The sequence below is a fragment of the Sorex fumeus genome, unplaced genomic scaffold (genome assembly GCF_029834395.1).
Source record: "Sorex fumeus unplaced genomic scaffold, SorFum_2.1 ptg000058l, whole genome shotgun sequence".
Lineage (NCBI taxonomy): Eukaryota > Metazoa > Chordata > Mammalia > Eulipotyphla > Soricidae > Sorex > Sorex fumeus.
Window position 1 is genome coordinate 28937061 of NW_026606115.1, and position 17047 is coordinate 28954107.

Here is a 17047-nt window from a genome sequence, read left to right on the forward strand (position 1 = left end):
CCCTGTGTTAGGACCCGCTTAGCCAGAGAAATGCCATAACAGGCTCTGAGTGATTTAGGCCTCTTCCAGGATCAAAAAAAAAGCAGAAAAAAACAGATGCTTTTGTCAAAGATTCAATCCCCGGAATGAGATTAGGTCTCTGGAATGTAATTGTCAAGGAGTGGGCTGGATGTTGCGGGCCAAAACAACAACAAAAATAGGTGTGTACTCTGTAGGTAATAGAAATTTGCAGAGTAATGCTTACTTGCCAAATTGAAAGTATAAGAACTTGCTGAACCTAGTGCTCAGGGTCCTTATTGAAACCCACTGTGTCGAGTGGATACTTGGACCCCAGCTAGCTGGAACAATAAACCTCGCTATGTGATTTGCTCTACTCGCTCTGTTCTCTGTCCTTGAGAGGTGGTTGACTCCATACTCTAACACCTGCTGTTTATTATTATTATTATTATTATTATTATTGCCTTGCTGACTTCTCAATTTTAGCTCAGAGAGGCACATTTTAAGCTTCTAACCCTCAGAATTGTAAGATGATAAATCTTTATTGGTGGTGGTATTTAGTATAGCAGGAATCGAAAACTAACACAAAAATATTAACACGTTATATTAGTTTGTTTTGGTTTGTTGTGGTTCATTATCTATCTCCCAGAGGTCCATGAGTAGGGACTGATAGTAGATAGCAAAGAAAATGACTAGATGATCATTCTCTTATGAATTAAGATCGTTAAATAACAGAACTAAAAGTAAAATTTTTCTATAGTATAAATAATTATAACATCCATAAAAGCACCTGAAAATTGTTCATGATTTGCTCTATGTCTGTACTTACTGTTAATTTTAATCACTGTAAGTATCCTACATAAAATGTTGCATTTTCATCTATTCTAAATAACCTCTTTATAAATAAGAGGAAACCGGGACTAGAGAGATAGTACAACATGTAAGGCTTGCAGATACCCGACCATGGTTTGATTTTCAATATCAGATAAGGTTCCCTAAGTGCCATCCCTGAACACAGAATCAGAAGTATCCTTGACTACTGCTCAGTGTGGCTCCAAACTAAAAATAAAATTAAGTAAATAAAATGAGAAAGCTGAGTTTAAAGGGAAGCTCTGGCAATAGACATAGCTATGGGCCTGGAAAAGTAGCAAAGCCTCTGTCCCAGCAGTCAACTATAACACTAAACAGAAAACTGAGAGGGAAATTCGATGGAGGATTAAGAATGAGGAAGGGAAGGACTGCAATTCACTGTAAAATACTGTGTGTCCAATATCTATGCCAAGTATGGTAGTTCTAGCTACTTTGAACAATAGATGTCTTCTAGACTTTGTCTGTCTATTGGCTGAAAGATCATAGTGGGTTCAAAGATGAATTTACTGTGGACTGATAGTGGGTTTATACTGGGTTGATAGAGGGGTTAAAAGATCATAGTGGCTGTTGACAAGGGTTATATTATAGTTATCTACCTGCTAACATGCAGATGTTCCTTTTTGTTATTACATAATATTGCAACATTGTTAGTTGACATAAAGGCAATTATCTGCCTTAACCTTCTTCAATCTCATGTTTAGCATGCTTCTTCAAAGAGAATCTACTCAAGATGAAACAATTACTTTGCATTCATTTTTTTACACAAACAAAACTATTTAATGCGAAAAATCAAAGGTGCATTATTTTAGAGGTGTGTATGGCTGGATTGATCAGGAAAAGCTTTAAGGAAATCTTTTCCCCTTATCTAGGAAGATGACAGTGTCCCACAGTTTGAGAGTAGCTGTCACATGTATATCAGAACTCACTAAAATAAACATTATGATTTGTATATTTCATTCCTCAAGGACACAAGGTCCTATGATTAGGTTCTCCAAGAGGGAAAAGAGATGAATTATTATCTGAGTACATAAAGAATGGCAAATTTTTTATCAAGTAAGAAAAGATATTCAGTGCTGGAGCAATCTGTCCCATGATAGAAATGGAATGGTTGTTGAGATAAAGGTTTTCTTCTCTAGGCTCTTGGAGACAAATGCTAGATGTGAGCCTATTAGGTGAATGTTTTCCACGTCTGTTGAGCCTGTAAACATATTTACTGGGAGATTCCATCAGAAAGACATTCCAATCCTATAGTAATATATTTATTGCCATTTCAGGAAGCAGCTTGAACATCAAACTCATTTTCTATGTGATGCTCATGAATTCTTGTTCTTCTACAGGTTGCCCAGGTGGTTTTTTTTCTGTTTAGTTTTTGTTGTTCTTTTCCAGTCTCATGGTACATTGCCAAATGTCTTGAGGATGTTTTCAATAGTATAAAATATGTTTGTCCTTCAGTGGCAATTTACTCATTGTTTCTCTGGCTTGCACCCACAGTCTCACTATGCTTCCAGCTCTTTCAACCATCCAGTATCAGGATTGCATCTTATATGTAAAGATGAATTGATAACACCCCACTTTGAGATTCCAATTTGTCCTTGGGGAAACCCTATTGTATCTGACATACCCCAAACGTAATAGCTTTTGACTGACTAAACCAGCTAACTAAGTGCTGCACTTAGCTGAGACTGCTGAGTTGATCTTTCTTTTTTCTTATTACAGAACAAAAGCAACCTGTGTTGGTGTGGATGTGGCGAGAAAGGGACTCCCTTTCACTGTTGGTGGGAATGCCGACTGGTTCAGCCCTTTTGGAAAACAGTATTGATGATTCTCAAAAAATTAAAAATTGAGCTCCCATTTGACCCAGCAATACCACTCCTGGGAATATATCCCGGAAAGGCAAAGAAGTACAGTAGAAATGACATTTGCACTTTTATGTTCATTGCTGCACTATTCACAATAGCCAAAATCTTGAAAAAAAAAACGAGTGCCCTAGAACAGATGACTGGTTAAAGGAACTTTGGTACATCTACACAATGGAGTACTATGCAGCTGTTAGAAAAGATGGAGTCATGAAAGTTACATACACGTGGTATTACATAGAAAGTATTATGCTAAGTGAAATGAGTCAGAAATAGAGGGACAGACATAGAAATATTGCATTCATCTGGTGAATATAAAGTAACAAAATAGGAGACTAACACCCAAGAACAGCCGAGATAAGTACCAGGAGGTTCACTCCATGGCTTGGAGGCCAGTCGCACATGCTAGGGGAAAAGGCAGCTCAGATAGAGAAGGGAGTTCCTTTGCATTCTTTAATGATTTTTACCTACAAACAAGTAAAACTTTACTGCACAAAGGAAATAAATCTCTAAGGGAAAATAATTATAATTTGTCATGTAGACCCTAAACTACTTTTACTGAGTTTTTATTCCTCCCTCAGTTATTTACCCTTTCATTCCCTTTCATAGCCAAGTCTTGTTCAACATGCCTTAGACACATGCAACCCTCTTTTTGCCCAGTCCAAGGACAATGAGATTATTCCAAGCTAATAGAACTGCTTAAAAACCCAAATGGATCAAGTCCTCCTGACATCCTTAAGTGTCACCCACATGTCACCATCAGCATTCAGTGCAAATAAAAACTTTTCCCATTACAATTTAATAGTATAATAATTCCATAGCCATGTAATAACTAAATAGGCAGAGAAAAAGAATAGCAGTAAGAAAATAAATATTCTAAGAAACCTTTCTTGACTCTTATAAACTGGATTAAATATTTTTCTTCAGTACTCAAGGCACTTGGAAAGGCCACAATTGAGATAACAAATGGTCAGGTCACAGAGACATTCTGCAGTGTTGCAAAACCAGAATTATTAACAAATAATTCTTTCAATTCTATTTAAATTTCTAGACTATACTGTCTGTAGTATGTATGAAACAATATTATAAATGCAGTGTAATTATCTCACAAATAGCACAATTATATTACAGTGTATTCTTTGTATATGTTCAAAAGGCTCATTATTTAAATTAAAATTAATCCTGCTTTGACACTTTCAAATATTTTCAAATGCTGGTTGCTTCAGAACATGGGAAAATGCTTAATTCTATACTCTCAGAGACTTAAAGTGCATTTACCTCTCTATATTATGATAGCATGTTTAGTATCTGTTTCAACTCTAGTTATATTTTAGTCATTATCTACATTTAGTCACTCTCCAAAATTGAAATTAAAATGATATATGAAAACCTAGCATTTATCACTTTCTAAAATTGAAATTAAAATGATTGATGAAAACCTTGACATCTTAAATGTAAAATGTTCCCTCTGGTGAATCTGCCCACATTGAAGGTAACTGTCTATTAATATAGATGTGGAACTCCTTTAAAGGGAGGGTCAGCTCCATCTCATTATTTCTCTATTCAGTAAACATTTAGGAAAAGTTTGCTGAATGAATGAATTGTCCTTGGCTCTATGATTATTTGTCCATAGTTTTATTATTATCTTGGAAAATGTATCCCCTTTATTACACAGGTGTCTCTCATTCTTAAGTCAGCCATTAATTTGGATGTGCTTCCAAATCACTTGGGGAGTTTGTTAAAATTTTGTATTCCTAGACTCACTCTAGATCACAGCTTCATAGCCTCTGACGAGAAAGTGGGAAATATGTATTTTTTTTTAAGTCTGATGATTGTGACATGCATCACCCTTTGTAAATCACTGCCATTCTATATGTGGGCATCACTCATAATGGCTATCTCTGCACTGGAAAAATACTTCCTGAAATCATCTTACTCTGCTCCAATTCATTTGTCAAAGTTTTCTAGAGGTGCCTGAATTTGTAAGAGTAGGAAGGAGGAAGGAAAGATATTTTCCAAATTAAACTGCAAGAGTGAATATGGAAAGGTTTTCTATGTCTATTGCATAAACTACCTACCTCTCCCAATAATGCACTATTTGGCCCAATAATGAACGAGGGAACTTTAGTTTCCCCTTGCCAGTGGAAGAGGAAGCCACATTTTTCTCTTACCAGATGCTTCAGCCCTCCTGCATCTACCTAACACATGCTTCATCCCCAAGGTCCAGTCTTAATATTACATGAATTACCCAGGAACATAAAATTCTTTTGGAGGGCTTAGGCTCACAGGGAGCCTAAAATAATGGGAAATCCTTAAGGCAAATGGCCAGACAAGGATCTGTTAGATCCTTGCATCCTCTGTAACTCTTGCCAAGACTCAATTTTCATTTAAAAGTGTCTACAGGAAAACCCTTGTGTTTCACTTCCCTGCATTCCCTGTAACACAAACACCAGGTTTTCCTATAAAAATCCCACCAAAAGAGGCATAGTTAACTTAGTCCTATATTAAATTCCTCCCCACTTGGGGATCTCCTTTTCTTTCCTCTTCTACTTTCCAATAAGCTTTTCTACTTTTCAATTCTGAGTCTGAAAATCTTTATTATTCAATAGTTTCATTCCTGAAAATACTGAAAAACCTGGGAATCACGAACGGAGACCTGCCGCTGCCACTTCTGCCTCACCTGCATCAATAATAAGTCATTGAAAATACTATTGGTAAGTAGTTAGACATAAGAGTTCAGAAATGTTCTGAACTCAAGCTTCTCCCCAGTAATCACAGTCCATTTCCTTCTACCCAACTTGAGGAATCTGGGCCTTTATGCCTGAGATTAAAAGAAATTCACCAGCCTTTTGCTAGATCCTAGCTTTATTTTTAAAGTGTTTTTTCCCCTCTACTGTTCTAAAATTAAACAGCTCTGATAAATCTTGACTACTATTCAAAATAGTGGCAATAGATTGCATGCAATTTTCTCTAACTCCCAAGCAGAACTTCATGGTCCTTTGTATGACTTTCACAGATTTGCTTTTTTTATCTTCTAATTCTATTCCCTTAAGGAAAGAAGCTGCTTTTCCTTAATCAGCCCCCCATCACCCAGGAAGCTAACACATCACTAAGGTTAAGAGTACGTTTTTAACACTTTCACACAGTTTCTAATTGTCATACCAGAGACATATTTAGGAAATAGAGAACAGACTCAGTGATTAAGACTCAGGCCAACGAATAGCCGGCTCCCCAAGGAGTGGGATTTATTCTCTACTAAGTCTGAGTCCCTTTCACAAAAAAACTTACTTCCTTCATTCAATGCTGCTGCCTTAAGAGAGGAGTGATCATTTTATTATTGGGGGCAGTAATTGCATCATAAATAATTCCAAAATAAAAAACTTATCAGCAATTATACTCTGTAATTAAAGGAATCAAATGAGGGGTGATACCGGATACCTAGGATTTAGGAGAAGGAGGAACAGAGTGCAGAGGTGGAGGAAAAAAATACATATATAAGAAGTTAAATACTTCAGGACAACTTTACTATCTTCCTAATTTTGAATAGGCTAGATCCCAGAATATGCTTAGATCAAGTGTAAAAACTGGTTGTATACTTTGAGAGGCCCAGTCAACCGTCTAATCAGTACGCATGCTGTAGTTGCCCTATCTTTTAGAACTCAGTAATCTCACCCAACTCTTAAGATCTCTTGTCTATGAAGAAGTATGTTAGGAAAGATATATTTATTAACTAGGTACCTTGGTTACTTTTCTGCTGCAAAACACCTCAGGTCACTCCACAGCAGCAAATCATATAGAGGCAAAGAAGCACAGTATTGACCCTCGGCACCCCAGAGTATCAATTTGTAAGCCGCCCTCCTCCGACAAGAAAAGAAAAAAAACTGCTCTTGTCTTTTTCTTTTTTGTTTGGAGGCAGGAGGGTTGAGCCACACCATCAGTGCTCAGGGTATACTCCTGGGTCTGTGCTCAGGGATTAGTCCTGGCAAGCTCAGGGGACCATGTGAGTTGTCAGGATTGAATCCAGGTGGGCCACATGCAAGGCAAATGCCCTACCTGCCATATACCCTGGCCTCTGCTCTGGTCTTTAAAGTAGCCATTAACTACCAGGGAATTTACTCTTGCTGATTAGTTTTCTGCTTCCACACAGAACTAAGGTTGCACAGTCTTATACCTGAAAATCTTCTTGCAAACTGGTAGACAGGTACAGTAAGAAAGAGATGTTGCTCAACCCAAATGTCCAATAACAGAGGAATTAACAAACAACCGGTGGCATATATATATATACACACACATATATATATACATACATATATATACAATGCAATACTATTCAGTTGTAAGAAAATGTTAAATCTTGAAGTTTGCTGTAGCTTGGATGCAACTGGAGAGTACCATCTAAAGAGAAATAAGTCAGAAGGAGCATGGCGTATGTGTGATCTCATTATCTGTGATAGAATATCCAAACAAGGCACAATAGCATAAAATGATGGCAAACCCACGGGGCTAGAGTGATAGCACAGCGGGTAAGGCGTTTGCCTTGCACATGGCCGACCTGGGTTCAATCCTCGGCATCCCATATGGTTCCCCAAGCACCGCCAGGAATAATTCCTGAGTGCAGAGCCAGGAATAACCCCTGAGCATCGCTGGGTGTGACCCAAAAAGCAAAAAAAAATGATGGCAAACCCTTGGCTTTGCTTTAAAACCCTGATATTACTAGTCAGGCACAGAGGGGATAGAGAAAACTTAAGAAGTAGACTAGAATTAACAAGGTCAGTGGTGTGTTTTATGGTGGTGAGGTACAGTGAATATACCTCAAATCAATGTTAATGTTATTGTAAATATATTGCCTATACTATGATAAAATAATAGACATTAAAATAATAAATAACATTTTAATTATAAAATAAATATGAGAAGGGAATTTTTCTCTTATTTTTATATCGGCAACACCCAGCTTGCTTGGGTGGGGGCCAACACTGTCACACCTGGGGATGCTAGGGAGACATTTGCAGTGCCAAGGGTTTAACTAAGGTAATTGTATATGCTAAGTAAATGCTCTTCCACTAGAGCTATCTCCTGAGCCCTAGGACTGTTTTGGATAAAAAAAATTATCTAAAATTCAATATAAACCTTCACAATCCTAGCCTAACTCACAAGCAACTTCAATGAATTTGTGAAAAGCCTAAATAACAAAAACTGCTAAAGCTAAAACTCCATTTAGATCTATCCAACCATCTAGTTATCTGTTTTATTAAACCTAATTGGATTAACCTGGAAGACCTAGATCTACCCAATCATTAACCCCCTACACCCAGTTAGCAGACCTGACCTTTCATCATAGAACCATAAGGAACTCCAAAACACTGGTGTCAGACCACTGGTCTAGCCCAAGCCAAGCCCCTGACAGAGAAACTGAGGCTGAAGGTAGAGGAATAACTTATCCAAGATCATGTAATAATCCAATGACAGAAATAGTTGAAGAACTGATGAACTTGTAGCTGAACCAATATGCTTCCAAATGCCACAAATAATCACAGTATTTATTAACTATTTTCAGATTACAAAACATAGCATCTTCTCATTCTATAACATTTGAAAATAAAAACAGGAAGTGACATAAATGTTTCATAAACATCTACCCTAATGAACAATAAATTATTCATTCTCCAACATCTTCATCAAAACAGGCTTTAGTTCACCATTTTAAATTTTTCTGATCCGATAAATTATTTAAGTCTCTCTATTTTTTATTACATATGAATTTTATAATTATTAATTCATATGTCTCTCTTTTGTAAACTGCCTATTTATATTTTCTAAATTTTTTTTTCTTTTTTTTTTTCTTTTTTTTTTTAAGATTTTTTTTCCCCTTTATTTTATTTTATTTTTTTTAAAGTTGTAGATTTACAATTTTTTGTGCTTTGGTTTCAATTATACAATGATCAGATACCCATCCCTCCACCAGTGCCCATTTTCTACCACCATGGATAATATCCCTCCCACCCCCATCCCCCCATCCCCCCTGTCTCTGTGGCAGGGCAATCCCCTGTGTTCTCTCTCTCCTTTTGGGTGTTGTGGTCTGCAAAAGAGGCATTGAGTGGCAAACATGTTCAGTCCATAGTCTACTTTCGACATGCATCTCCCCTCCTGGGAGGATCCTCCAAACATCCTTTATTTGGTGCTCCCTTCTCTATCTGAACAGCCCTTTCCTCTAGGATACCCGGCTGGCCTCTAAGTTATGGAGAAATCCTCCTGGTGCTGATCTCAGCTATTCTTGGGTATTAATCTCATACTTTGTTACTTTATATCCCCCAGATGAATGCAATCTTTCTATGTCTATCCCTCTCTTTCTGACTCATTTCGCTTAGCATGATACTTTCCATATTGTACCATTTGTATGTAAATTTCATGACTTCATCTTTTCTAAGAGCTACATAGTACTCCATTGTGTAGATGTACCAAAGTTTCTTTAACCAGTCATCTGTTCTTGGGCATTCAGGTTTCTTCCAGTTTCTGGCTATTGTAAAGAGTGCTGCAATGAACAAACAAGTGCAGATGTCACTTCGACTATACATTTTTGCCTCTCTGGGATATATTCCCAGGAGTGGTATTGCTGGGTCAAATGGGAGCTCAATTTCTAATTTTTTGAGAATCGTCCATACTGTTTTCCAGAAGGGCTGAACCAGTGGACATTCCCACCAACAGTGAAGGAGTGTCCCTTTCTCGCCACATCCACGCCAGCATCGGTTGCTTTTGTTCTTTTGAATGTGGGCCAGTCTCTGAGGTGTGAGATGGTATCTCATTGTGGTTTTGATCTGCATCTCCCTGATGATTAATGATGTAGAGCATTTTCTCATGTGCTTTTTTGCCATTTGGATTTCTTCTTTGAGAAAGTTTCTGTTCATTCCATTGCCCCATTTTTGGATGGGGTTGGATGTTTTCTTCTTGTGGAGTTTAACCAGTATTTTGTATATCCTGGATATCAACCCCTTGTCAGATGTGTATTCGGTGAATATCTTTTCCCATTCTGTTGACTGTCTTTGTATTTTGGTCACTGTTTCTTTGGAGGTGCAGAAGCTTCTTAGTTTGAGATAGTCCCATTTATCTATCTCTGTTTTCACTTGCTCGGCCAGTGGCGTGGCATCTTTGAAGATACCATTAGCTTCAATGTCATGGAGGGTTTTGCCAACTTTATCTTCAATGTACCTTATGGTTTCTGGTCTGATGTTGAGGTCTTTAATCCATTTTGATCTTACTTTTGTACATGGTGTTAGGCAGAGTTCTGAGCCTATTTTTTTGCATGTAGCCGTCCAGTGATGCCAACACAAATTATTAAAGAGGCTTTCCTTACTCCACTTCACATTACTTGCACCTTTATCAAAGATTAGATGAGCACATGACTGAGGAGAGATGTCAGTGTATTCAACCCTGTTCCATTGGTCTGCAGTTCTGCCTTTGTTCCAGTACCATGCTGTTTTAATTATTACTGCTTTGTAGTACAGTTTGAAGTTCGGGAGGTTGATTCCTCCCATTTTCTTTTTCCCAAGAATTGCTTTAGCTATTCGTGGGGGCTTATTGTTCCATATAAATTTCAAGAGTGTTTGCTCCATTTCTTTGAAGAATGTCATGGGTATCCTTATAGGGATTGCATTGAATTTATACAATGCTTTCGGTAGTATTGCCATTTTGACAATGTTAAGTCTCCCGACCCATGAGCAGGGGATATCTTTCCATTTCCTCATGTCCTCTTTTATTTCCTGAAGTAGCGTTTTGTAGTTTTCTTTGTACAGGTCCTTTACTTCCTTAGTTAAGCTGATTCCTAGGTACTTGATTTTCTGGGGCACAATTGTGAATGGGATTGTTTTTTTCATGTTGCTTTCTTCTCTCTCACTGTTTGCGTATAGGAAAGCCATGGACTTTTGGGTATTGATTTTATAACCTGCAACTTTACTATACGAGTCTATTGTTTCTAGGAGTTTTTTGGTGGAAGTTATTGGGTTCTCTAAGTAGAGTATCATATCATCTGCGAATAGTGAGAGCTTGATTTCTTCCTTTCCTACCTGAATGCCCTTAATAGCTTTTTCTTGCCTCATCGCTATTGCTAGTACTTCCAGTACTATATTGAACAGCAGTGGAGAGAGTGGGCATCCCTGTCTCATCCCTGATCTTAGAGGGAAGGCTCTCAGTTTTTCCCCGTTGAGGATGATGCTTGCTGTAGGCTTGTGGTAGATGGCTTTAATTATGTTGAGGAAGGTCCCCTCTATACCCATTTTGGCTAGGGTTTTCATCATAAAGGGGTGCTGCATCTTATCAAATGCTTTCTCTGCATCTATTGATATGATCATATGCTTTTTATCTTTTCTTTTGTTGATATGGTGGATTATGTTGATTGATTTCCGAATGTTAAACCATCCTTGCATCCCTGGGATGAATCCTACTTGGTCATGGTGTATGATCTTTTTAATGAGTAGTTGGATTCTATTTGCTAGTAGTTTGTTGAGGATCTTTGCATCTGTGTTCATCAGGGATATCGGCCTGTAATTCTCTTTCTTTGTGGTATCTCTGTCTGCTTTTGGTATCAGTGTGATATTTGCTTCGTAGAAACTGTTTGGAAGTGTTTTTGATATTTCAATTTCGTGGAAAAGCTTAAAGAGCATTGGGAGTAAGTCCTCTTTAAAGATTTGGAAGAATTCACTAGTGAATCCATCCGGGCCAGGACTTTTGTGCTTGGGGAGACTTTTTATTACCATTTCAATTTCCTTGATGGTGATAGGTCTGTTCAGGTATTCCAGGTCTTCTTGGTTCAGCCTTGGGAGTCTGTAGGAGTCTAGGAATTTATCCATTTCCTCGAGGTTTTGATGTTCCGTGGCATAAAGCTTCTCAAAGTACTCCCTGAGGATCCTCTGAATTTCTGTGGTTTCTGTTGTAATGACCCCCTTTTCATTTCTGATTCGGTTTATTAGGGTTTTCTCTCTCCCTTTCTTTGTGAGTTTTGCTAGAGGCTTATCGATCTTGTTAATTTTCTCGAAGAACCAGCTCTTGGTTTCATTGATCTTTCGGATTGTTTTTTGGGTTTCCATCTCGTTAATCTCTGCTCTGAGTTTTATTATTTCCTTTCTCCTGTTCGGGTTGTGCTCCTTTTTTTGGTCCTTCTCCAAGTTCTTAAGCTGTGAGGTTAGGTTACTTATGTGTGCTCTCTCCTCCTTCCTGAGGAATGCTTGTAGAGCTATAAACTTTCCTCTTAACACAGCCTTTGCTGTGTCCCATAAGTTTTGGTAACTCGTGTTCTCATTTTCATTCGTTTCTAGGAATCTTTTGATTTCCTCTTTGATTTCCTGTCTAATCCACTCGTTGTTCAATAGTGCACTGTTTAATTTCCAGGTGTTTGATTTAGTTTTCTGTTTTTGTGTGTGATTTACTTCTAATTTCAGCGCATTATGGTCTGAGAAGATTGTTGATACAATCTCTACCTTCTTAATTTTATGGAGGCATGTTTTGTGGCTCAGCATGTGGTCTATCTTGGAGAATGTTCCATGTACGCTTGAGAAGAATGTGTATTCAGCTTTTTGTGGATGAAGTGTCCTGTATATATCTACTAAGTCCCTTTCTTCCATTGTTCCTCTGATCAGATCCTCTGATCAATAAGAAATGGCCTTCACTGTCTCTTATGACCTTCCTCACTCTGAAATCGATGTGGTCTGATATAAGGATGGCTACCCCAGCTTTTTTATGGGAGCTGTTTGCCTGTAGGATTGTTTTCCAGCCTTTGACTCTGAGTCTGTGTTTGCTTTGACTATTGAGATGCGTTTCTTGCAGGCAGCAGAATGTTGGGTTCAATTTTCTAATCCATCCTGCCACTCTATGTCTTTTAATTGGTGCGTTTAGCCCATTGACATTGAGAGAGATTATTGTTATGGGATTTTGTCCCATTGTTATGTTAAAATTGGGTGTATTTGAGGGGCCTTTCTTGCCTTAAAGTAGCCCATTTAGTTGTTCTTGTAACCATGGTTTTGAGTCTATGAAGTTCCTGAGCTGTTGTTTGTCTGTGAAACTGTGTGTTGTTCCTTCTATTATGAATGAGAGTCTTGCTGGGAAAAGTATTTTGGGGGAGGCATTTATTTCATTGAGTTTTTTTACTATGTCCCACCACTGTTTTCGGGCCATGAGGGTTTCATCAGAAAAATCAGCTGTGAATTTTAAGGATGCTCCTTTGTAAGAGATTTCTTTCTTCGATCTTGCTGCTTTCAGAATTTTGTCTCTGTCTAAGGTTTTGGTCATTTTGATCAGAATGTGTCTTGGGGTATTTTTATTCGGATTTCTTCTAGCTGGTACCCTTCGGGCCTCCTGAATGTGGTCACAAGTTTTCTTCAGCTCTGGAAATGTTGTAGCAATGATTTCTTTGACAGTTTCTTCTTCATCGAGGTTTTCTTCCTGTCCCTCTGGGACTCCAATAATTCTTATGTTACCCCTCTTGGCTTCATCCCGATCTTCTCTTGCCATCTGTTCCCGAATTGTGAGTCTCTTTTCCATTTTCTGCTCTTTTCTGGAGAGTCTCTGAACTTCATCTTCGAGCTCACTGATTCTGTTCTCAGCCGCTCTTACTCTGCTGCTGAGTCCTTCCACTGAGTTTTTCAATTCGCCTACGAGATTTTTCAGGTCTGACATTTCTGATTGCATTTTCCTCATTTCTGCCTTCAGATCCTCTTGTCTTCTATTGGCATTGGTTTCCATTGTTTCTTTTAATTCCCTAAGCATCCTAAGTAGCTCCCTTCTGAATTCCTTGTCAGAGAGGTTGTCGAACACTACAGTACTGTTTGTGTCATCTGGGCTAGACTCTTCAATATGAAAGTTTGGTGGGCTTTTGCGTTGCTTTACCATTGTGAGAGGTGTGGTTTAGTCCTTCACGTTTAGTGTTACTATTCTGCTTGATATGCAGTGTGAGTTAAGATAGGCTTATGAGTTATTGGCAACTGTGTTTCTAGTGGCTGAGCTAAAATAGAGAAGTTTCCATCTAAGAAGTTAGCTTATGGTTCCTATGGCATATGTAGTGGGAAAATATTTTTTCCGGAGCCGCGGCTAACGCGGCCGCGGCTCCGGAAAAAATCCCTGGCACTGGGCGAGGAGTTGGGAATGTCTCCTGTTTGGAATTGGAGCCGTTCAGCTTTGTTGCCCAGAGCTGGGCCTCTGTGCCCGTCCCACGCGGATCAGGGGTTGAAAACCGGCTGTCTAGGGGCTGTTTCTAGCTGCGCGTGCCCAGAGAGGAACCCAGGCCCTTGGGGGCGGGCTTTTCCTGTTGAAATTGGAGCCGTTCAGCTTTGTTGCCCAGAGCTGGGCCTCTGTGCTCGTCCCACGCGGATCAGGGGTTGAAAACCGGCTGTCTAGGGGCTGTTTCTAGCTGCGCGTGCCCAGAGAGGAACCCAGGCCCTTGGGGGCGGGCTGTACCTGTTGAAATTGAAGCCGTTCAGCTTTGTTGCCCAGAGCTGGGCCTCTGTGCCCGTCCCACGCGGATCAGGGGTTGAAAACCGGCTGTCTAGGGGCTGTTTCTAGCTGCGCGTGCCCAGAGAGGAACCTATATTTTCTAAATTTTTAACATGTATTATTTGAATTACAGTGAGATATAAAATTACAAAGTTGTTCATGATTGGATTTCAGTCATAATTTTCTAACACCTATCCCTTCACCAGTTACACATTTTCCATTATACATTTCCCACCACCAAAGTCCCCAGCATCCCTCCTGCCCCCACACCAAAGGCAGGCACTTTTCTTCTCTATCTTTGTCTCTCTGTCTTTCTCTCTTTCCATTGGGGTATTACGGTTTGCATTATTGATACTGGGCTGGAGCGATAGCATAACGGGTAGAGCATTTGCCTTGCACTCAGCCGACCTGGGTTCAATTCCTTTGTCCCTCTTGGAGAGCCAGGCAAGTTACAGAGAGTATCCTACCCACACGGCAAAGCCTGGCAATCTCTCTGTGGCATATTCGATATGCCAAAAACAGTAACAGCAGGTCTCCCTTTGTGTTCCTGGGGTGAGCAGATGCCACTGGGCTACACTAGCATGCGACAGGGACAAATGGAGATGTTACTGGTGCCTGCTTGAGCAAATTGTTGAACAATGGGACAACAGTGTTACAGTGCTACTATAGATACTGAAAGCTTATAAGGTAGATATAAGTAGATATATAAGATAGATATATAAGGTAGATGTATCCCTTTACCTAATTTAAACATTCAATTTTTATCCAAAGTGATCAGAGACACCACAAAAAAGAGAGAAATACAAGCCAATATCTCTGATGAATACAGATGCATAGTTTCTCAACAAAATACTAGCAAACAGAATCCAATGACTAATAAAAAAGATCATACACAATGACCAAGTAGGATTTATCCCAGTGATGCAAGGATAGATTAACATTTGCAAGTCAGTCAACATGATACACCATATCAATAAAAGAAAAATAAAAACCATCACTTGATCATTTGTCGTCCAGTTGTTCATCGATTTGCTCGAGTGGGCACCAGTAATGTCTCCATTTGTCCCTGTAGCATGATAGTGTAGCCCAATGGCATATTGGGGGATCTTTCAGGGTCAGGAAAATGAGACCCGTTATGGTTACTGTTTTTGGCTTTTGGAGCAGCCTCTAATTATTTTTACATGTATTTCAAATGTACTGAATGCAAGCTTTTTGTCGACTAGCATGTTGCATGTTGTAATTATCTGCATGCTGACAAACATGCACCTGTCTGCGTCTCTGGCCAGCACTTGGGACGTCTGTGGCCTCAGGTTGATCTCAAGGTTGATGGAGTGCGTCATTGTATAACCGAAACCCAAGCATGAAAGTTTGTAAGTCTACAACTATACCTCATGGTGTTTTTACTAACAAAAAAAATGGGAATCAAATCAAATAACAAAAAAAATGTATTTCCTGAGAAATACTTGATAGTTCATAGCTTGCTCTTATAGAAGTTTTCTTCTAAATGCCTCATTGTTTTAGATTTTATATTTGGAACTGTGATCTATCTCTAATGAAATTTTATTTTACATATTCCTATATTAAAAAACCATATGATCATATAAATTGATGCAGAGAACTCATTTTGACATCTGTATTTTCTAATTTTCAATTGGATTGATCATGATTTTCTCACTGATTTGTAAGGACAGTTTATAAATTAATGAAATTTGTCCTTTGTCTTATGTAGTGAAATTGTTTTCAAAGTTTTTAATTGTCTTATTTAAGATTTTGTTTATTGTGTGACACTATTTATATTAAAGTTTCAAAAACTTATATAGTCAAAAGGCTAATCTTTTTTTATGGCCTCTAAATTTCCCCTTGTGCTCCAAAAACTTCACTTTAACCAACATATTTTCATCAATAGCAAGATTTGCTTAATTTTAAAATTATACTCTGAATTGATTCTTATTGTGGTATCATAGTTTACAAAAGCATTTATATTATTGTTTTATTCTGGCATTACTTCTACACCATGTTAACAACCAGAGTGTGCAGATACCTTCACCATCATCCTAAAGTTCCTTCACCCTACCCCCTAACTGCAGTTCAAAGTTCTATCCACCAAACCTCAAGATTGTTTCCCAGTGGATTCCTTAAGCCCTTGTTTTGTTTATTTATATGCTGTATATGAGAAAGATCATCTGATACTTTTTTTTAACTCACTTCAGTTAGTATGGTACCTTCAAAATCCATTCAAGTTGTAGTGAACTGCAAGATTTCATCTTTTCTTACAGCTTAATAACATTCATTGTCTATATCTACTGGAACGGTTTTATCCCTCATCTGTTTCTGAGTACTTGGATTGTTTCCAGATATAGTCTCTTATAAGTAATATTGTAATTAACATAGCTTTGCATATGTCCTTAAACATTAATGCTTTTGTGTTCTTGAGGTAGGTGTCGAAATATGGAATTACAGATTCATAAGGACACTCAAGTCTTAATTTTTTGAGGACTCCATACTGCTTTTCAAAAAAGCGGAACCAGATAATTGTCCCAACAATAAATAATGAACATTCCCGTTTTCACCACATCCTTGCCAGAAACTATTGTTTACAGACTTTCTGATACAGACCATTCTTACAAGTCTGATCTGGTATATCAGTGTTGCTCTGAGTTACAACCCTTATAATCAGTAATTATGATGAGTACTTCTTCAAATGTCTTTTGGCCATAATTGTAGCTTCTTTGAGAGAATGTCTGTTTATTTCCTTTCCGCATGTTTTGGATGTGGTTCTTTGTTTTGACCCTGTTATTATTTAGCTTTGAGAGTGTCTTGTATATTTTCTGATATATGATGTAAAA

At 38.3% G+C, this 17047-nt stretch overlaps 1 protein-coding gene across 1 annotated transcript in view; it reads right to left on the minus strand.

Annotated features, from left to right (window-relative positions):
• LOC130034161 (cytochrome c1, heme protein, mitochondrial-like) overlaps positions 1-15541 on the minus strand; it is a 110501-nt gene extending 94960 nt beyond the window's left edge. The window contains 1 exon segment of the mRNA XM_056125707.1: positions 15383-15541. Within this exon segment, the coding sequence (XP_055981682.1) occupies positions 15383-15541 (159 nt within the window).
• Positions 15542-17047: the final 1506 nt, after the last annotated feature.